Here is a 23,042-nt window from a genome sequence, read left to right on the forward strand (position 1 = left end):
CTGTTGTATGAGGTCCAGGATATTTGGGGGGGACAAGGTGGGGTGATCCAACAAGACATTTGGGGGGTTGTGGGGGTAATTTTCCTCCTTCCGTTTCCTAAGGGCAGGTGCAGAATTACCCCCAACCCCCCGTTAACCCCGCATTTCCACACACATCCCTACCAGTGCACACATTCTTCAGAAATTATTCTCTGCGTCGCAGGAAGCAACACAGACACACACACACACACACACTGTATACAGTCCTGCTTCCATAGACTCCCAGACAAATGTGTAGGGTCTCATTTACACACACTCACCGCCCCCCCCCCAACACACACACACACACACACACACGCACACACACCCAAAATCACACACACACACACACACACACACACACACACACACACCTTAACACACACAATCATTCACAACTCTGTTACATGCACTCAAGTACACGTGTGCTTAGGTTCAGCACATATTTGCACACATGCATATAATATTCTCCCCGTCAGCCTTGACTTTCTCCTACTTACCCACACACACACACACACACACACACACACACACACACCGAGGCCATCAGGACATGCCAGGGTGTGGTTGGTGGTGTAGGAGGCTGTTGTCAAGGGTGTGAGTCAGACGGGTTTACACGGCATGTCATTAAAGCCTCTGCACGGCCCCCAAGTGGCTCCGTCGCAGGTCACATCTCGGCTCCGGCAACGCTAGCGCTACCACACACCTGCACGGAGCTCGCACTCTCAGGCAGGTGAGTAAGAGTGTGTGTGTGTGTGTGTGTGTGTGTGTGTGTCTGTGTGTCTGTCTGTCTGTCTGTCTGTCTGTCTGTCTGTCTGACGGCCTGGCTGTCTCTCCGCAGGCATCACTTAATTAAAGCAACCGGGATGTCTTCCATTCCATTTCTAACTTCCCTTTAGTCTTTTGGTGTTTTATTTTATTTATTTTTTGTCCCTTCTCTCTGTTCATCCGTCTCCACCTGGGATCGTCTCTTTCTTGAAGGCCTCCTTAGCAGGCCTTTGAGCCTGCTTCTAACCACCACGCTCCAATCGTAGTTTCCCTATCCGCTCCGCAAGTACCACGTGTCCCGCAGGGTTTTTTTGTTTTTGCTCCAGCTCTGTCTTAATCGCGAATTTTGCGATCAAACGCTCGTGAGCCCTGAATCGAATCTGGTATTGAAGAGTTGAGATGGTGGCTAAAACTGGTGGGACATCCGCAGGTTTCGAGGAGAGGATTGGGCGGGAGGGGGGGAAAAAAAGCTTGTGGCCGTTTTGAATCGAACCAAACCCAAACTTGGGTCGTGGAGTTGCACTGGCAACGAGTGATCTAAATGAATCAATCCTGTCGTACAACAGGACTGAACCAGAGCTTTGCTGATGGCGTGACCAGCACGGAAAATATATCAGATATCCTGTCACTTTTTTTTGGCTCTACCCGCGATAGCAACATGAGATTGAAATATTTGAAATGATTTTATATGGTTAAAAGGAGATACACGTCGAGTAATCACACTTCTCTCCACGGCGGAGCATTTTCCACACAAGACAGCTGCGGGTCCCAGGCATGAGGAGATGCCTGTGGGTCACTGGGGCCCGTGGGCTCCACTAATTCACCCAGCTGCCTTGTACATGCGCACGCACACACGCACACGTGCACATGCACACACGCACAACCATGAACTTGTATGGTTTTAAGGCCAGTGCCAAGCTCATGGGGAAAACGTTGCTTTGCTTTTTGTGCATCTGTGCATACGTTTTAACCCTTCCCCTAAGGTGTTATGAGGAAACAGTGCTTTGCGACACGTTGCTCACCGTGGATTGGTGGCAAAACAGCGAATTTTCCAAATACCAAATGGGCGCGTGCCTCCCAGTCGGCGGTTCACCCCCTCAATACAAATACGGTGTGAATACGCTCTGTATCCACGACACTCACGACGGGCGTTGAGAGATTCAAGATTCAAGAGGTTTACTCGTCACATGCATAGATATACTTTCATACATATATGCAGTGAAGTGTCGATGTGTCCGTCTGCACTTCCTTCCTCAAGTTCTTACCCCTCGTATTCAACAGCTCACGCCCCTCGGAGCCGCTTTCACCGCGACGAGTGATAGTCATCGGATCTATGCGCTGTGGTGCTAAAAAAAAAAAAAACCCACTCCAGCTCACTCAACCGGGCAAAGTCATTAAAACGGCAATTTGCAATTAATATCGCGGAGGTCGTCCGGGATGACGGCCTGAATGGACCTGTTGGAGATGAAGAATGGCGGCTGGAGAGCCGGCTGCCTCCGTCAAGGGCACATCAGGGCTGACATTGAAGTCGAGTGCCTTTTCAACAAAACCAAAATAAAGAAGGAAGGCCGCCTTTCTACAGGCGCCGTTCCAGCTTTTCTAGATCACTGTGTCGAGGGGCGCCGCACGAGGAGGATCCCGACCCCACAGGTGCGAGGGGGCAGAGAGCGGAGTCGGGAAGGAAGAGAAGAGGTGGGACGTAGCGATGGGTGAGAGAGGGGTAAGGAGTGCCACCGAGGCGGGGGGCGGATCACGGTGGAGTACACACTGGAGGGAGTAATGGATTGATTGGGACGCTGGCGGGGAGGGAGGTGGAGGGTCCCGCTCGGGCAGGTCAGTCCCAGGAACCAGGTCACCTCCCCATCCCCCGACCGCCGTCACCTCCTCTCTCGCCGTCCTTTCTCCTCACGGTCCTCCATCTTTCTCTCTCTCTCTTGCCCGACAGGAGGAACCAGCTTCTCTGGAACACGTCTCCCTTTTTTTTTTTTCTCTCTTTCTCTCGTCATTTCTTTTCGTTTTGTGTTTTTTTTTTTTTTTTTGTTTCTTCTCATCGTTCTCTTCGGCCGAGCTTATCTCCAGCTCTCGTCGTGTGAGTGCTCCGGGTGTGGGCATGTGTGCGTCGGAAGTGCGTGTGGCCGTCCATAAGTCCTGCATTGTTCTGCTCTGCGCTCACCGACAAGGCTGTGCTCTTCGTTCCTGGGACCACCTGTGTATCCAGCCCCGCCGCCCTCATTTTGGGTGGTCACCCCCGCCACCACCACCGCAGCCACCCCAGCCGCAACCCCGGGTTACAGGAAACGCACGCTACTGATATCTGGGACACACACACACACACACACACACACACAAACACAAGGGGACTGCGTGCTAACCAATTTGTGTTGAGTGAGGCGTTCTAATTGGCCAGTCAACAGGTGCTGGGCTGTGACCCCCTGGGACCACCCGAGCCAGGGGTCAAACACCCTGAGCCTCGCTGATACTAACCGTACCACAGTGGAAGCCATTGTTGGAATATATACCACACACACACACACACACACACATCAAACTCGTCTTGGGAGGGAGGAAAAATAGAAAAATGCATCATGCATTCTAGGCTGGTGCTATACCAGGTCAACGCTACAATGTTTTGACTAATGAAGTGTTTTCTGATACCTCAATGTTGTTAAGTTGACCTTCCACGTGCAGTGCACTCAGAGGGTGCTTCACTTGTTCCACATGTTACGTTGCAGCCTTATTCTAAAATGGATTCAATTCTCTCTCTCTCCCCCCCCCCATCAACCTCCACACAATACCTCACAATGACGAAGCAAAAACAGCTTTTCAGAAATCTTAGCAAAATGAATTCAAATTTAAAAAAAAATGATCAAATTGACGTATTCAGACGCTTCACTCAGTACTTTGTTGAAGCACCCTGGGCGGCGACGACAGCCTCAAGTCTTCTTGGTGACGATGTCGTCTCCGCCCCGGCCAAGACCCTCCATCCACGATTGCTCGGTAGGAAGAGCGTTGGTGGTTCCAAACTTCTCCCAACTAAGAACGATGGTGGCCAGGTGTTCTCGGGCGCCTCCTCGATGCTGCCGAATTCTTTTTTTTTTTTTTATTATTATTATTATTATTATTATTATTTTTTTTTTTTTTTTTTTTTAAAGACAGGATCTGTGCCTCAACACAATCCTGTCTTGCGGGTCCATGGCTCGGTCTTACTGCGCTCGCACCGTCACACTGTCTGTGTGTGGGATCTTACATACTGTGCCTTTCCAAATCGTGTCCAATCAACTGAATTTACCGCTGGTGGACTCCTATGAAGTTGCAGAAACATCACAGGGATGATCCGCGGTGCTGTCAGGGCGCTTCCCATCGTCGAAATTGCAGGGAAACAAAACATTGCAGGGTTGATTGCCATTGGCACTTGAGCTCAACTGCCATAGCAAAGGGTCTCAAATACGTATGTAAATGTGATATGTAGGTTTATTTTTATTTTTTTAATGCATTTACAAAAAATTCTAAAAAACAGTTTTTCCTTTGTCATGGTGGGGTATTGCATGTCGATTGATGATAGGGATCCATTTCAGAATAAGGCCCTAACGTAGCAAAATGTGGGAAAAGTGACGGTCTGAAAACTTTGAGTGGATGTTCCTGTGACCTCCTGGATGGGCTGCCCTCCACCTTCCAAACTGATTCATGAGGATGTGAGGATCAGTTTGCCAGTTACTTTTGCCCTCATATGATGAAACATATATATATATTATTTCCGATCCGGAAAGAACATATATATTCTTTTAACACCCCCGTGCGTGACCTGCTCTCTGGAGAGAGGGGAAGAGAAAAAAAAAAAAAAAAAAAAGTCCTCGCCCTGAGCCTCACTTTCCCCGTCTCCCCGGGCTCCTGTGTCAGAGAGCAGCTCATGAGCTGGAAAAAATTTGAATGAGTCTCTGAAAGGTGAGCAGCAGACCCCCCCCCCCCCCGGACACACACACACCCAAACTCCACATCTCTCTTCACCCACCCACCCCCCACTTCTCTCTCCAAGGCCTGCGTGTCGCCTTACCCAGGGGCTTAGCCCCCTAATCACCCGCAGCTAGTGGGAGGGAACTGGAGACATCCAGCTGGCTGCCTCGTTATGGCAGACCCCAGGGGTACACAGACACACACACACACACGTACCTACATATATGTCTTCAAAACACACACAGTTTTCTCCACACACACGCACAGAGGCACAGCTCCTCACATGCTTACAGAGGCATTTGCTGTTATCTGTTGGCATCTTTCCACGTCTCACACACACACACACACACACACACAACCTGATCCTGCCAAGGCCGCCTGCCTCCCAATGTAAACTGAATAACGGGGGAGAGGGAGAGAAAGAGAGCTTACGGCATGGGTTCAAATCTCCACCACCTTCCCAAAACCAGTGTTAACCAGTATTAAAATATTTCTTCCATCTTCCTTCCTTCCCCTCTCTCTCTCTCTCTCTCCCCCCCCCCCCCTCTCTCCCTCTCCCTCAGGAGGCCAGATCCGTACGATTACCCCGCACACTCCCGACCGCTGCCCCAGGAACCCGCCCCCTACCAGGGCGCCTACGCGGGCCGTGACGCCCGCTACTCCCCCGTGTCGTCCCCCCGTTCCGGACAGCAGCACCGGGCGGCCCAGCGGCAGGACGCGCCCCTCTCCCCCGCCGCCCGCCGGGGGCGCGACCACCGCCACCACCACTACGAGGCGGCGGCGGAGCTGCGAGGGGACGGCCGGCACAGGCAGGCGAGCCCCGGGCCCTACGCCAGCCCCGAGCGCTACGCCTACAAGGAGGAGGGGAGGAGGCCCGACCCCCGACAGAAGAACCCCTTGATAGGAGCAGTGTGACAGGGAGAGAGAGAGAGAGAGAGGGAAGCGCCACCCGGCAGATTAGAGCAGTAAAGACGGGAGGTCAGTCACACCCCGGAAAGCCGAAAAAACGACAGCTCGTGTATATATTTCTTTTGATTTTTATTAAACTCCGGGAAGACTTTAGCGACCGAGGTCTTTCAGGGTACGGATGTGGGCCTCCTGCGGCACAGGCGGCGTTCGGGGGGAGGGGCTGGAACGGGCCGTTTAGACCGCCATGCTGAGCGAGATAATCAGAACAGTCATTGAAAAAAGATGAATTGAGGTAGCGTATCTTTGTAAATCTTAAACTGCTCGTATGTATGTGTTGCACGGATGTAAGTGTACATAGTAACTTAACCTTGTGTTAAAGCGTTGGTGGAAGGTTGAAGTAGACACGCAGGTCGGGCCCGATGTCAAATTGGGTTTTAGCCCATTTACGAGTCAGCGCACACATTCTACATTACTCTTACTTAGTCCCGCCGACAACTATGGAAACACGTGTTTTGTTCAGTGACTTTCTGTGTTTTTCCGTGTGAAATCAATGGCACTTCTGCCTCAAGTAGAAAATACGCAAAAATATACTCCTTTGGTAAATATGATGTCCTATACGATTGGTGTCAGCAAACCCAACCGATAACGTCATGGTAGGTTTCTCACCACATCGGTGGAATTTTCCAACGCCAAGACTATATAAAAAAATTATAATACTAAAACGGTGATAATGTAGAACGTGCGTGCGCACGAGTAAACAGGCTAAAACCCAAGTCGAGACCTTTGCTCTTTGGATGGAGTCGACGATTTGCCAGCTCAGCAGAAATGAAGGCAACGCTCACTTGCGTTTTGCACAAGTCCGACGAAACTGAAGGAAGCGGTAAGAGAGATCACCTTGACCAAACGGGCTCCGAAAACAAAAGAAGAGTCACAGGAAATGAGTTTGACAAACAGGAAGGGGAAGAAGCCGTGCTTCAAAGTGGCTTATTTGCTCTTAGCGTGTTTCGTCCAACCGACTCCCGTGCATCCTGTTACCAGACGCGGTTGTGTTTTTTGCTTATTTTGCTTTTGTCATTATGATTATTATCTGGTTGAGGAATAGGCACACAAATACCATTGGTTCATTTAGACCATATTTACGATTCAATTTACAATGAATTTCCCGGTGCTCACTCCAGTCTATGGGGTGTCCTGACTCTCCCTTACGAAGAGCTAAATGAAACGCCTATTTTTATTTTTAACACAATGTTATATTTTTCACCCAGGTGTGCGTCAAAATGATACAGCACAGATCATGCCTAAAGGATGAGTTTGATTGTGTGATTATGTGATTTTTAACTTGATGCCAAATGAATGCTTTTTTTTTTCCCTCCATGTCAATTTTGCATTAAACACTTATTGCTAATTATTTTAAATCCCTTTGTTTGATTCAGCCAATTAGCCAAACTGTGTGCATTAAAGGGGTTTCAGCCAAGCAAGCGGACACTGTGAGTGACCATTTTAGAAAAATAATAGTTATAATTTCAACACCCAGATTGCTCAGATTTCTCTGAACACAATTTCTAGATACGAATTTTCACTTCAAGATGAGCCATAAGAATACCCTGATAATGACCAAATCATCTCCCGACAATTAGTGGCAGCAAAAATCTCCACCAGGACACGGTTAGTGATCTATTTGCTCTCAGAAATAAAGGTGGTGCTGATTGGTGAAATTAGACTTGAAATAGAGGGACAATTTAAGAGCGTGAAGGAGGCTTTATTTCCTCCATCCGTGTTTATTTAGCGCCCCGGCCGAAGGGGAGCGGCCCTCTGCTTGCCCGTTTGTACGACCCGCTGCTGCCCGTACGGAAGAAAATACTCCACAGCTTGTTTGATCAGTCAGTCTACTGGGCAGCCTATGGATGGAGTGATCAGAGGGATGGAAAACATTGAATTCAGAGGAATCAAATGGCAGAAAAAGCTTTAGAAGCCAAACAGATTGGGTGGAAAACACCGCCATCAATGTAAAACCCTAGGCCTTTAAAAAAATGACAAAATGATTCTGCAACGTCTCCACAACATAAAGGGATTCGTGCGTGGTTCCGCTTGGCGATATGGATCCGTTGTCGGTAAGTGCAGAACTGTTTCCGTTCCGGAGCGGCCAAAGCACCGTTCTAACCAACGTCCCATGAACATGATGCACCTGAACCTCTTCCCCTACTCCTTGACCGCGACCGGTTCACTCCCACAAACATGTGGAATAAGCGCCATTTACACCTCGTTTCACGCTGAATTTTCTCCCGCCGCCAAAAGCGGTAGCCGACAGCGGCTTAACACCGGAGCACTTTGCGGTCCCCGTCCGTTAAACTAAAACGCGGCGCGGTGAAGGTCAGCCGCGTTGACTGGCGGCGCTCCAGGACGTTTGGACCCGCTCGCGCACGTGTCACGTTCTTTTTTCTTTTTGTTTTGTTTTTTTCGATCGGGTCGCCCGCCTGTGCCCGTCTCGTTGCCGCCGGTCGGGATTTGGTCACGCCGCACGCCTGGGGCGGAGGTCCGTCGGGGCCGTAGTTCTGCTGTCTCAGGCTGCTGTCGGGTGGGGGTGGGGGGTGGGGGTGGGGGGGGGGGGCGGACACCAACTCCTTCCTCTTGCCGCTCCGCCACTTGCTGCACAAAGTGAATTGCATCAAAGGAAGCGGGACCCGCTGACCGGGAGGGTGGTGTTTTCACTCCCTTCCTTGTGATGGAGCTGTCACCGTCCTTTGTCCTCACTTCTCCGTCCTTGTGACTTTCGGCGGACGGCGCTTGACCTCGGTGCTTTAGTTGTTTCTTCGCCCCCCGTTCGCCCGTCTACGGATGTTTTGGGAAGCGCGGTATCCGCTCTGCGTTTTTTTGGCCTCCCGTCTGCACCAAAATGGCGTTTGAGGTGGACTGGAAGCAAAGCTTTTGGGGGGAAAAACCCCTTCCGGGGGGTTTCAAAACTCTGTTTTCCATGTGGATGGAAGTGAGACGGAGCTTTCTTGAAGACGCCGACGTCGGAGCCTCAACCCGCGTCGGGAAAGAACCCACGAGCAGCGGCCGACGACCGTTGCGTTGTTCTCCGTGTCGCCATTAAAAGTTGAAAGGCCATCTCCGACTTCAGGAATGGCGTCCGTCCGGTATTGTGTCTGAATGTTATGAAGGAGCTCAAATACGCAGGCTGGTCGCGTGTTTCTGTGGTGTTTGACGACAGGTTTGGTTTTTTGTTTTTGTTTTTTGCGCGACAGATTTTGTGAAACACCGTTGGTGCGGACGGGATGGGGTTTTTAAAACAGAGGTGGGGAAAGTGCATTTCAAGAAACACCCCTATACGTGCACATGAGGCCTGAGAAGACGACGTACCCCCCCTCTCAAGATCGCCGTTGTCGTTATCCGCCGCGCCCTGCCCCCGCCCGCCCCCACTCGTATTTTTCCTCGAGAATTCCTCGTCCGTGTTCTCCCGGCGTTTCTCATTCCGCCGGCGCTACCGTTGGAACACCTTCGCTTGTTAGCATGTGTCAATCAAAAGTGGCGCTCTGGGAAGGGCAAAGTGGAGGAGCTGAACAGTTATTCTCCCCCCCCCGTACAGAGATCCCAAAAAGAGAGCTGGGGGGGTGGGGTTGAAAGACGGAGCCTTCGCAGTCTTGTACTCTGGAGCGAGGGGGTCCAGGGTGGCCCCTGTTCCGCGGCCCCCTCAATTCCGCCGCATCGGCCTCCCGTCCCTCGGCGGCCATTCTTCGATTCTGCCCCTGCGGCGCCGTCGAGCGACGCCGGGGACAGGTCCGTGGGCGGGGCCCGAGCGGCGCTCCTCCTTTAAATGCGCAGTTCAGTCGAGTGCCACCAGCGATTCAGCACCACCCACCCACCCAACCTTCCCATCCCCGCTTCCGCCAAGGTAGCAGGCGGCTAATGTGCCGTTTGTACTCGCTGAATATGGAGATCGGTGGAGTTGTGGATTAGCTCCTTCCCTGCCCTCCACCCCGTCCGCTCCAACATGTGCTGCGTGGTGGTTCGACACAGCGTCGCTCAAGTTCCTTCCTGCGTTTTTTTTGTTTTTTGGTTTTTTTTAATTTCATTCTCGTTTCATTTCATTTTCTTTTTTTCCATTGTTGTTGTGGTATACTGCTCATGAGCTGTGAAATTGAATTTCCACAGTTGGGGTCGATATTAGAAAATAATTTATCATATCCCTCGCAGGATTCTTGCTTGGTTTCACCTTGCGTCGCCGTGTTTTCGTGTGTCTTTGTTTTTCCAGGTTTGGAATAAGTGACGTTGTCAATTCAGACCATATCCACGGCAAAACAAAATGCCTCTCTCTCTCTCTCTCGCCCACTCACCCTAGCCCCACCATCAAGCAACCATCTTTTACACCAGCCGTCGCCATGGTGACGTGACCGCCCGCTCCTGGCACCGCAACCCCTCTCTGGGCTGATGACATCGTCGTGGCAACAATGAAAGGTTCATATACCCCCCCCCTCCTAAAAAAATGAAAACCAAGAAACGATGCAGTGATATTTCTCACCCAAAAGAAGGCCTTGGACGGTTCCACCTCCTCGTCTGTAGAGAAGGATTATATCCTGAGGCTGACATTTGAGTTTGATTACTTTCAAACTGGCAACCCAAAACGAAAAAGCATAAAAACGGAGATTTTGTATTTTTGAGCTATTAAATTGACGTTATGTATTCCTTGCAGTCCCAGCCAGCTCACATTCCTGCATTAAAACCTCTAAAAATAAAAATAAATCGAAACACCGGGCTGGGCACCTCACAGTAATTACTTCCATACTAGCTGAAAAATACTGTCAAATTATCTCTCCGTGTTTGAAAAGAGCTACTCCGTGCAAAATAGCTCTCCCTCTGGCCTCTCCCTCGTGGAACACTCCCGCTCTGAGCCTTTCCTTTCGCTTCCACAATGGGGAGCAGAAGAAGAACGTCACCTGAGTGTCCTCAAACAAAGGAAAAACAGAGTTCAAGAGAGGGAGTGCGGCTTCCCAAGTGCTTATTCAAGGGTGCGTGCGTGCATGCGTGCGTGCGTGCGTGCGTGCGTGCGTGCGTGCGTGCGCGCGCCTTTGACGGGATTATGGTGCGGCCAATAACAGCTGACGCCCATGACCCCCTCGGACCCCATCCGTCAGCCTTTCAGCATCGTCCCTGGACTGCAGGACAGGCGCGAGGCCTCAGCCAAGGCGGTTAAAGGCCTTCAGCGGGAAAAACACTCTGATATCCGGGATCCTTCTGGAATATATATAAATATACTGTGTGTGTGTGTGTGTGTGTATATATATATATATATATATATATATATATACACACACGACCCAAACCTGTGTTTTCACTAAGCAGCCTTAGATTGTTACATGGCTGTAAAAACTGCTGACGCCAGTTTAACCCTACAGTGAGTGTGCGTGAGAATCCACACGGTTCCCAACGCAGCGCCGGGAAATTCCGAAAAAAGCCGAAAGGTGCACGCACATTCGAACCGCCCGGCGGTCCGAACGATGAATCCGTGAGAGCAGAGACGACTTTCACACTGCTCTCAAGTTCCAGAGTGTCCTTTTTTTTTTTTTTTGTCACTCCTTTTCCTCATTATTTTGCGTTTCGGTGTCTTGTTCGGCTCAAAGTGACGTTGTGCAGCCGGCTTGTTATATTGTGTGTGTGTACACGTGTCAGTCTTGAGCTATTACCGTAGCGTGTGTATTCGTGCCGAGCACCTAGCGGTACGCCGAGTGCCTATTTTTTGACACACTCGTCATACACTCTCAGCGGCCGCCGACCCTCGCTCACACAAAGCCTCTCGCGCACACACCTGTTTCCACTCAGGAAAGCGCTCCTACCGACGCGTATAAAGTGTCTTAACACACAAGTGCGCGCACATTATGTCCATATTATCCACACTGCTGTCTTTCCACGTACGCTACCAATATGTGTGAGGCTGAGACTCAGCTGAGAGGCCCGGCCGTGACTGAAATGCGAACGCGGCGGCCTTCTCACGCCGATGCCAGGTGTTATGCTTGGCAGTCGCGGGGAGGGGGGGGCTTTGGCAGGAGGGCGAGGCGGGCCCCCGTCAGGGGTGTAGTGTTGCCGTTTGTGACCGGGAGACGATGGGATAATATGTCGTGTGTCCCCTTTGGCCCGGGCACCGCGGCTCACTTTGGCTGGGATTGGCCGGAGGGAATCAACTGCTCAGCCCCCCGATGGAAACTGGGGGGGCGGGTCACACCATCGCATAGCTGGTCAGATACTGTGTCAGGCTGGGGCGCTTTGGAATTTTCCCTTGTTAAAGTGCATAGCGAGATGTGGAATTTCGAACATGATAAATTGTCTTAACCTGATACCACTACCGTTTTAATTTAATTTCGGCGTAAGTGACCTTGTGCCATTTATTTATTTATTTATTTAATGTAGTTCCTCGTATGTCGGAGAAAAAAAAAAATGTGCGCGAAAGGCTTTTCACGTTGGCTTTCAGGGCATGTCCCGGCTCCGCAGCGGTTTGCGGAGGCTCAGCCCGGGCGCCTGAAGGTTTTTTAATTTAAAATCCCATGTCCACGCAGCTGTGGCTAACGGCCAAGTCATCTGATTTCTTGCGCTGTGTGAATTTTGCTGAGGTAGCGAGGGCTCTTTCACCCTTTCAGCCTGGATTAGACAAGGGCAAAGGCAACGCGGGGCCTCACTGGAAAGTCAGTGTAGCGGCCAGCGATGTAATACAAGCAGCCATTCCTTCCACAGAGTGTCAAAGAAATTGAGCCGTGGAACTTTCTCCGCCGCGTCTGCAGTTGGTTCTCCGCGTCCTCCCCGTCTCTCTTTCCGCCTCGCCGGTCCTTTGCTCTCACTCCCTCTGTTCCTCTATCTCTCGATCGCCCCCCCGACATAGAATTCCTGGCCTTAGGACACAATATCCTATCAGCTCTCAGCGCATGCGTCCTGGACGATGCCACCATCACCTGATCACGGGCCCTGATGCAAAGACAAAACTAGAGCAAAACCAGGGAGCTCTAGAGTCTAAGTCTGCTTTTCAGGTTTGGGTTAGAGAAGCCGCAAGTCAATGAATGATATATTTATCATTGTTCCATGAAAGGATTCCAAATATCTTTGACCAAAATGGAGAAACAGTAACTCATTTTCAAATATAAGTGCAAGCGGTAATTAAGGGGCCAAGGCACCGTACGCTAACTTGGCCCTATATCACCGTGGAGGTGCGGGAGGAAGCCCGTGCGGTGACCCGCAGACCCCGGCTTGACCGCGCCCCCTCGTCCACCACAATCACACATAACCAAATTTGTTTTGATGGGCGAGCCACCGAGGAGTAGTTCCCATTTACAGTGATATCGGTGAATAAATAGCGGCGCCGCATGGCTCTGATCATGGCTCTGATCGTGGCTCTGATCACGTATTGTACTGGTGTGTTAGGTTTCGAGAAAAACTGACCATACTTTCACGGAAGAAGCGGGTCCCGAGATACCGCAGCAACGTTTCCTGAGAATCGGGCCAAAGGCTGGTGGAAGTGAATGTGATTTCCTTTGTTGAAATTTCAACATGGCAGACTTCATGGGTCACAATGGTGAATTTGTTGTCCGTCTCTGGGTACCGGTTTTGTGACGGGGTCAAGACGCGGGAAAAAAAAGACTTTGGCCTCATGGTGGTGTGAGAGGAAAGGTCATGGGGTCCAAATTCTCTCTTTCACTGTGCCAAGTTTCATAAAAAATAACAAACAAAAAAACACCAACGGGTTCCACAGTATGGGCATAGACACCCGCTACAGAAGAGAAAACATAGAATTACAATAGGCGCCTACAGACCCTTAAAAGGTTTACACTCACAAAATGCCAGTCACATTTTAGCCCTATTCAGCACATTCAGCTCCGGCTCCTTTGGAAGCGTCCCAACTTTTCACCCCCTTACAGCACCCATACACAACCCCACCACCACCACCCACTTATGCAAAAAAAGGCTCCAATCCAAAGGGGTGTCAAAGCACATTCACACTCCCCCTGCACACACACACACACACACACGCACACACACACACACCCACACACCTCATCCCTCTGAGTGACACGGACCTTGGTTGCCAGGAGCTTCATTAGCAGTAAGGAATGTACCGCTCGTTAAGGAAAGGCAATTAGCGTCTAATTGAGAGCTCGTCGGCAGAGAAAACAAACCGGCTCCCTGCTTCTTCTTTTTTTTTTTTTCCCCCTCCTCCGCCCCGACTTCCCAAACCCGCGCGTTTGCATCTTGACCAATTTGCAGAATTGGATTTAACCCCGAGCTAAGTTTTCCTTTGGGCATTTGCTCGGCGTAGAAGCGTGGCTCGGGGGGGGGGGGGGTAGAGGCTTCGGGAAAACTTCCTCGGCGGTGTTCGATGAAAGGAACCCTTTTTTAATAGCAGGAAAAGGGGAAATTCCTTTTCCAGGGGAGGCGCTGGTAATGGATCCAGACGGACGATGATGATGTAAAAACAAAAAAAAACCTACATCTGACTCGCATACGTCCTTGTACGATTATTTATTCATTAGAACGATTTGCAGTTTGCCGACACCGTTTAGGGTTTCCCGCGGCAGAGTTAAGCCAGTGTAATGTGTAAAGACGGCGTGTAATGTTTCAACGGGCACAGTCGAATTCAACACTCCTTGCTCTTCATTATAAACTTGTTTTTTTTCGCAGATATGCCGCCATCGATCTCACTCGGGCAGTTTTTTTTCCACGTAATAATTTATTCGGCAGTTTATTTTTGCAGCTTACAGATAAGTAGCGTTACTTCAATTGGGAACAACTGCACGCCAACATCGATATGTGTGCATTCACATATAAACACGCACGCACACACACAGGCGGTCCACAGAATTTGCGAACCCGAGATAATTCCGACCCCGATAAGACATAAACATGCAGGGAGGTGAGATGGTGAATCACTGAAAGGATGCCGCCGAAGAGCAAACGCACGAAGGAAATAGTCAGTGATTCCCAACCCGGGGTGCAGGAGTCCCAAAGGGGGGTCGGCAGAGATCCCAGGGGGCGTCGCCAGGCATTGGATGACTTCAGGCAGGTGTTTCAGTGGGAGGCAGGTGAGAGTCCAATATCGGCAAAAAAAAAGAAATCCATGGCTTTGTAGAAAAAACCCTGCTCTCTCTACAATGGAAATTGAACCAGTGAATGCGTCTTTTTAATTTATTTATTAATTTATTTATTTTTAACCTGTGCCGTCAGCATGCCGGGCATACAACAGAGTATTTGTGCCATTGCATCGAGGACGGAGGTAGTCTGGAGTTCATCTTCTCAACCTGCACTGCAACTTTTTATTTATTCTTAAATCATCAAGAACTGCTGCAACAACTCTGTGTCCTGTGGACGACCTGTGGGATGACAAGAGCACAGCCTTTGGTTATAGAGAACCACCACCAACCCCTTCTCTTTGGAGAACTATTTATCATGTTTGGGTCTATAAACAACACATCACTGCTCCAAGAGGGGGAGAATCACCACGGGTGAGACAATTAAACATGGAAACAAACAACATTTCCACGAAAACATGAACACTGGACGACAACATGGATTGAAAAACAGTGACTTAGGTCCAGGAAAACTGGAACTTCAACTACTCACGTGGCCTCTTCCTGTCATAGTTATGGCAGTAAATGAGGGAGGAAAGGAGAGGGAGGCAACCAGGAGGGTGCTGGGCTGCACTCCAAACAGGTGTGGTTGTGTGTGTGTGTGTGTGTGTGTGTGTGTGTGTGTGTGTGTGTGTGTGTGTGTGTGTGTGTGTGTGTGTGTGTGTGTGTGTGTGTGTGTGTGTGTGTGTGTGTGTGTGTGTAAGATGCCCACCAGTGAGTGTACATGACTCATCCCCATTGGTACTGGTGTGGAGCGTGAATGCGTCTTTGAAAATAGGCGGGGGTCTCTCAGGGTCTCAGGTTCGATTTAGGGAGTAAGCGGGATGTAGTCCCACCAATGCCCTGCAGGAGGGCAGAATTCCTGTCTCCCCTATTTTGTTTTTGTACTCCGCTGACCTCTCCTAACACTTTAAATTCGTACACGCTCACAAAGAGACGCGCTCATTGCGGTCGGCGCCTTGAGCGAGGCCCAATTTGCCGACCGTCCGGACTTAGTTTGCAAAATGAAACCTCTCTCTCTCTCTCTCTCTCTCTCTCTCTCTCTCTCTTGCTGCCTCTCTCTTCTCTGTGTTCCGTACAAATGCGCTCTTCCCCTCCACTCCATGCTGGTTCGCGCAGGGTGGAGTGGATTTCCCCCCGCGCACACAGATCTGTGACCGGCCAGACCACCCTCGGAGAGGCGCGCCTTATCTCGGACCACCCTGCTTCAGGAGCGAGGGGGGAAGGCGCCGCGTCGGGGGGGGGGGGAAGAGAGAGCGATTGAACGCAAGGGAGTCGGGGATTCCCTGTGTGTTGTGGTCAGTTTCCAGACCACGGACACAGGATGCTCCCACACACACACACACACACACACACGGACTGAAATCCCCCTCGAATGCGGTCCAGATGAACCGCTGGACGGCTGCACTGTGCTGCAGTTCACATGGGCCCTGTGCATTCACATGAGGTGAGGCTCCAGCCACACGAACGCCCGCGGCTACGCTGCCTGAATAACTGACTCATGGAAGACACACACACACACACACACACACACACACACACACACACACAAAGAGTCCCTCTGCAAGTGTGAAGACCTTCAGTCTTTTACAAGGGCAAGTTATATTTGCCGCTTTTTGAGTGGTGACCAAAGTAAGTTACTACCCTGCAAGCTACGTATGTGTATCTCTATATATACTGTGTGTGTGTGTATGTGTGTGTCCAGTCCTAGCAGCGCCTCAGGAGATGTGTGGGTAGGTGAAGCGGAACGGGACAGGGCAGGACACGTAACGATCGCCCCCTCTCCTCCAGCGGGCGGAAGGCGTCACCGCGGGCGGGAACATTCCACCCCCGCTGCGGTCCGTATCCTTTCATATTTGTCTGTTTTTTCCCCCCCCTCTTTTTTATTATGATTTAACATCTTCAACGCCCTGGACCCGGCGCAGAAAACATGTCACCGCAATGACTCCAACGCTGTCGCCCGCATTGGAAATGTTATGTCTTGGTCTGACGGACAACTCTCGGATTTACTTGGAAGCTAATTATTTTTGCGTCATTTGAGGCTGGCGTCCGGGCTCCAACGCTCGTCACTCCCGGCGGGGTGCGCAGAGAACATGTGGACGCTTGGTGAGCTAGAAACACGGGCGTGATGAGCTCGCATCCCACCCTGGATAGAAGAGTAGAGCCCCGGCAGGTGGACGCAGGGGAGGTGGAGGAAGCGCAGTAAGGCGGCAAAGCAGGCACGGCGGGTGTGTGGGCCGTCAGGTTGACTGTCAGAACCAGCCCCTCAAGCTTAAGCCGTTTATTGAGCACAACAAAAACAGCTGTTTACGCGTCTATTTTTTTTTTGCCGTAAAATACCGCTCGGGTGATGCGTTCCAGCCATTCTGACATGCCTCTAAAGCCCTCCTGCTCCTCACGCTCTGTTTCTGTGTGTGGGTCGCTTTAGATGAAAACGCTGCTGCTCGCCACGCCCAGCTCCGGAGTACATTAACTTCCACTTGTTCCACCTTCTCAGTCCACTGAAATCTGTTTCTCGTCAAGTCAAGTCAGGTCACACTTGATTTACAGAGCGCATTTCATACCAGGGCAACACGATGCGCTTTACAAAGAAACACAAAGAAGAAAGAGAGAGCCGTAGTCGTCAGCCGGTCATTACAAGAGAATGCCCCTGAAACAACAGCAACAACAAAAGCAACAACAAAGACAATAAAAGCGACTCAAACTAATTCTAAACAAATCTGAGGCGAGAAATAAGCAATCCAGTTGCTGAATCTTCACTGATATTAGATCTACAAGGCCCGATCTGACTGTTTGTTCAGACTTGCGATCTGCTTGGGTCAGTGCTCCGATGCTAGCGGTGGTCCGGTGGCGCTCCAGCCGTGGGTGGAGTTACTCAGATGGGAAGGGGGGGGGGGTTCTAATTCTATTGCGGTCTCAATGTGACATAGGACTGAGACGCAAATCTGAACGGCGTGTTGGAACACACGCTATCCGAAATACACAGCTCACAAAAAGCCGACTGGGATGTCCGTTTTAAGAGTTTGCGTGTTAGTATCCCCAGCAGAGACCCAAATGGATGTGCACAAGCACTGAAAAAAGCGACTTTATCATCATAAAAATAAAAAGAAGAAGAAAACCCCACGACACATGCATTCTGGGAATATGTACAAATATTCTTTTCGAGACGCATTCAAACATCCGAGCACGTTTTCAACTCCCCCACAAGTATGTTCTTAAGTTAGGCAGCGACGTCGCAGGCCACAGCACTCCCCCAACACACACACACACACACACACACACACACACACACACACACACACACACACACACACACACACACACACACACACACACACACACACACACACACACACAGTGTGCATATTGATGCAGCGTGAGCAGGGTTAATCTCTGGGCTCAGCGTCCAGGGAAGGGCCCTGACATTCTGCTTCAGCCGCTCCGTAATTGACTCATTGCCGTGTCTGTCAGTTGGAGCTGGCCTCACCTGCTCCGTGTCCGTCAGGAGGCCGTGATGGACGCCGTGATGGACGCCGTGATGGACGCCGTGATGGACGCCGGGCGCGCTCAATCCACCTCCCCCTCCACGCCTCTGCTTTTTTTTCTTTTCTTTTTTCTTCTCTTTTTTTTTCTGGCTAAAGCGTCCTGGGATGGAGGTACGTTCTGGTGCTGCTGCGCTTACAGTCCCACTTGTTACTCATTGGTTTTCGACTTGTCTGCTTGTGGTCCGTCCGTCTGTCCGTCCCGTGCCTCCGTCCGATCAAAGTGAATCCAAAGAGCTGCCCGTCAGTTACTTTTAAACCGTTGATGTTTAATGCATTATCAGTAGCATTCAATCGAAAATATATTTCAATTTCTTTCCACGTAGCACAGCATGTATTTCTCTCCTGATGAAATGAATGAACGGCTCCGACCAACTAAGAAATTCTTTTTTTTTTTTTTATTTCTAAATGTCACGATCGGGAATCCACTCCACTCAACATGTCTCCTACTCCTGCTCGGAGTTTCTTGGTCTTTGTGCAAAACCAATTTGAGTGACGTCAAAGTCCAAATCAAGGAGGGATAGCTTCACAAGGCAACGTTTGAAGACCTCATAGGCTTCTTTTAACAGCCTTTTCTTGCCCTTGCTTGAAGTTTTTTATTGTTATTATTATTATAATTGTTATTATTATCAACCCCTTTTGTTGATGCTGGGCATTTTTATTATTATTTTTTTTTTCTTTGTATTTAAGGCTAAAAGTCTAAAAGGCGCCTTCCGCCCGCTGGAGGAGAGGGGGCGATCGTTACGTGTCCTGCCCTGTCCCGTTCCGCTTCACCTACCCACACATCTCCTGAGGCGCTGCTAGGACTGGACACACACATACACACACACACAGTATACTCTAAAAAACGGCAGAACGCACGATACACACGTCACGTTAGAACCGGGACATTTTAATCGTCTTGTCCTTTCAGTTTTATCAATATCGATGTACATTTGGAGCAGAGATGAGTGGGAAAAACTGTCGTCATTTTACCAGAAGTAGAAGAGCGTTGAGCCGGTTGGATCAGTTTGTGGAGCGGGGCGCTGTGTGACATCGTAAAACCAATGTTAGATAAGTCCGGTTTCCGTCTCTGCTCGTTCGCATTTGGAGGGTTGCGCTGTGTAGACCTGCTCCGCGATGAGCAACCACGAGACGACAGACCGGGCGGTGCCGATGCGGCGTTCAGCGTGAATTCGGAAAATTGTGCTGCGTTTCAGAGAAACCGGAAAACTGTAATACTTACCGAACACGACTGAACCGGACCCTGTGTATTGTATGTATTTCCTGGACCTGCAGCTATATTTGTTGTTATTATTTTTATTATTATTATTATTATTATTATTACATCCCTCTCTCTCTCTCTCTCTCCCTCTCTCTCTCTCTCTCTCAGCGACAGAGACCATATGTTCCCATCCCTGGTGTCTGAACGCCACTACAGGAGCATTATCTATTTAAAGCCCCCTAACTCTGCGGATTCGATCAAAATGCCGTTTCTTAATGGCTACTTTGGCACCGCACCCGACTTCCAATATGCCAGGTCCCCCTGTGAGAGACAGACACACACACACACACACACACACACACACACACACACACACACACACACACACACACACACACACACACACACACACACACACACACACACACACACACACACACACACACACACAGACAGACTATATATCTTTTTCGCTGCTCGTGACCACGGGAAGAGAAGTGATCATGCCGCAAAGCGTTGGCACGCACATCACCAAACACATTCTTAATAATTCATCAAATGATTCTATTTAGCAATGCAATTTGAAACGGGGAGAAAAATTAATTATTGACTTTAGTTTTGTGGTATACACCCATTATAATGTCAGCATTCTGGGATTATTAAAGCAAGAAAGATCTGGGACTTTTTAATTAAAATTTCGATCCGTTTGAAGTGTCCGTTTGGAGACAGTTTTGCCGTACCTTTTCGTCAAGCCTCACGCCCTCCGCCAGTCAAAAATGGAACCTACGAAGAAGACATCGGTTTTCGAGTGAAATCCAAATGTTCAGGGTAAACACGGCGTAAGGACGTGAGTCAGGGCAGAGTTTCACCTGCCCCAACTCTGTGGATAATTCCGCCACTCGGAAGCTTCCACCAGCGCACAGCGGGAGGACGGCTCTCAGGGCCACGAGCTCTCACAATCGCGTCCCAGACTCGAAAGTGGACGCGTCGCCGCACACATTGCGTCGGCCCCGCTCAACCTGAGCATTACGGCCGCCCTCGAGCGATCCGCCGGTCATCGGATGAATTTAAATCCGAACTTCCGTCCGCGCGCCGCAGCCCTCCCATCGCCATCATCCTCGCCATTATGATGAAGTACGTCCATTTGCTATTCCCGGATCCATTTTATCTGTTTATAGCGTGGAGGCAGCTCTGCGGAGTACTTACTGTTGGCGAACGGCGGAATAATGAGTCAGGCCCCGTAAATAATGAAACAAAAGATGTAGTGCATCAATTAAGGGCCATTTACCGCCCCGGCATTCGTCTGCGTGGGAGCGGGTTTGCGGCCGGGCGTTTTTCGAGAGCAGGCGAGCGTGCGCGAGCCACGCCCGCGCACGTGGCTGCTCACGGCTTTGTGTGCTCGCCATTCACAAATATGTCCGTGCAGGTTTTTTTTTTTTTTTTTTTTGTTTGTTTGTTTTTCCCCCCGTTTCTGTTCCGAAAACACATTAATCAAATGGAGAAACGTTGTGGCCTCCTGTGATATGAAAATAAGTCGTCCAGAACCATATTGAGTACATTGTCAACATAATTGCTGTTTGACAACTTTACACACACACACACACACACACACACGCACACACGCACATACACTCACACACATTGATATACAGATATACACACATAATCTTTAATTGCCTCTAAAATGTTTGTGTGCCAAATCGGCATCACCAAGATAATGACTGGGCACACTCTGGTCCACACTAATGGCATCTCCATATTTACCATCTCATATTAGCAACCAGATCAGCAGAGCGCGTCGGATATTTAGGGGAGTGCAAAGTCTTCTATTGTGGGGTGCAACGCCGCGTGGCGCTGGATGCCAGCCAAATCATTAAAAAGTCTGATTGCAAGGAAATCTACAGCGAGGCGCGGCGCGGGCTCGGAGATGCTAATAGATTTAGCTCATCCGACATTTTCAATAACCCCCGCCGCTGTCGTCACGCCGCCGTTTGTCTCTCGTTAAAAACGTTTAGAAAAGGATGTTCACATCGTCGCAGGCGTTTAAACCGGAACTCATTTCGTCCCGATGTCTTGACGTCGCTGCGGGGGGAAAAAAAACAACACAAAAAACAGCCCGCTCGACACGAAAAAGAGCATCGGCAGCTCCGCCGGACATCGCGGCGCTTTCCGCAGACGAGCTGCGGCCTCTTCATGAACGGGCCCCCAGGGTGGACGCCTGAAGGGGCAAGCTGCGTCATGTTCACGCGGACGCATATTCTCATTCGCTTACCGTGTCCGGATCTGAGAAGGGGACCGGGGGGTCATTTTTTTTGGCTTCAACATCGACCATCTTGTTTTTCCCAGCGCGACAGCCACAACACCGGGCAGCCACGTCCCCTGTTCCTTAAAATACATACACGGGGCAGCTGGCCCCCCGGAAGCCCTGGACTAGCGGTATCGATGACTTCACCCGGGGTTGCTTGGGTTTTTTGTTTTTTGCAAACCTCAAATCTTCTGTTGAAGTCAAAAAGCCGACATTATAATATTGCGAATTTGCCTGGTAAGTGGGTTCTGTGGATCAAAGCCATCTGCAGATTAAAACATTTCAGAAGTCGCTGGGAAACGCATCCAACAGAGCTCTTGGATTTTGGCTCTTGAGATGCAAGTATTTACTCATTTATCTTTGCTCTCAATCATTAATGATTGTTTGTCACTTGAGAGGTTTTCTTTGATTTCACTGACACAGATCTCGTTCCATGGCAAGCGCTTCAGGCGACTGTGCGGCTGCAGGCTTGGCGGAGACCCGATGAGGAGGGCGCTCGGACGACGAGGGGCGAAGGTCGCGAGATGTAAAGGGGGGGGGGGGCGTTCTCGCACGCTCTCGCACGCTCTCTCTCTCTCTTTGTCACTCGTTCTCTTCCCTACTCTCTCCATCACAGACTACACACTGTCCGACTTCTGGTTTCCATCACTGTCTCTGTCATTCTCACACTCTGGCTTTTCTTTGTCGACCACTGTTTCGCTCTCTCGCTCTCTTCTCTCTCTCTCTCTCTCTCTCTCTCTCTCTCTCTCTCTCTCTCTCTCTCTCACTTTTACAAACCCAGTGTGCCAAGGCTAAGTCGGTCCTGAGGAAGTGGCCGCAGTACTGATGACCTTGCTATCATTTACAGCAGCTGTATTTTGCACATTGTGTGTGTGTGTGTGTGTGTATGTGTGTGAGTGTGTGTGTGTGTGTGTGTCCAAGGATTAGCTCTGCGGGTGCTGCACCCCGACGGAGAGAAAAATAAACTCAAAGCAATTGTGAACGAATGTCCTGCTCTCTCTCTCTCTCTCTCTCTCTCTCTCTGCACTCTGTGTAATTATTGCAGTGCCTTTAAAAAAAAAAAAAACAGAAAATGGAAGCATATTGTAGTGCTCGTTGGAGACGGTGTTGGGTGTTCCACCGATGGGACGGGACATATGCCACGTTGTGAACTGGGATGTGCGTTGGTGTATTCTCTCTGCTCTGCCTCGGTCTCTCGGGAGCAGAATAACAACTAAACGTTGTTTGAATGTGTGGGCAGT

General features: G+C 50.1%; 1 protein-coding gene across 1 annotated transcript in view; it reads left to right on the forward strand.

Moving 5' to 3' along the window:
* The window catches only part of pard3ba (par-3 family cell polarity regulator beta a), a gene marked incomplete at its 5' end in the record, with an annotated part of 164,128 nt that extends 157,166 nt beyond the window's left edge, over positions 1–6,962 (forward strand). Inside the window, one exon of the mRNA XM_080023915.1 lies at positions 5,301–6,962. Within this exon, the coding sequence (XP_079880041.1) occupies positions 5,301–5,652 (352 nt within the window). The 3' untranslated portion in view covers positions 5,653–6,962. The remainder of the gene's footprint in view (positions 1–5,300) is intronic.
* Positions 6,963–23,042: the final 16,080 nt, after the last annotated feature.

The sequence above is a fragment of the Zeus faber genome (genome assembly GCF_960531495.2).
Source record: "Zeus faber genome assembly, chromosome: 2".
NCBI lineage: Eukaryota > Metazoa > Chordata > Actinopteri > Zeiformes > Zeidae > Zeus > Zeus faber.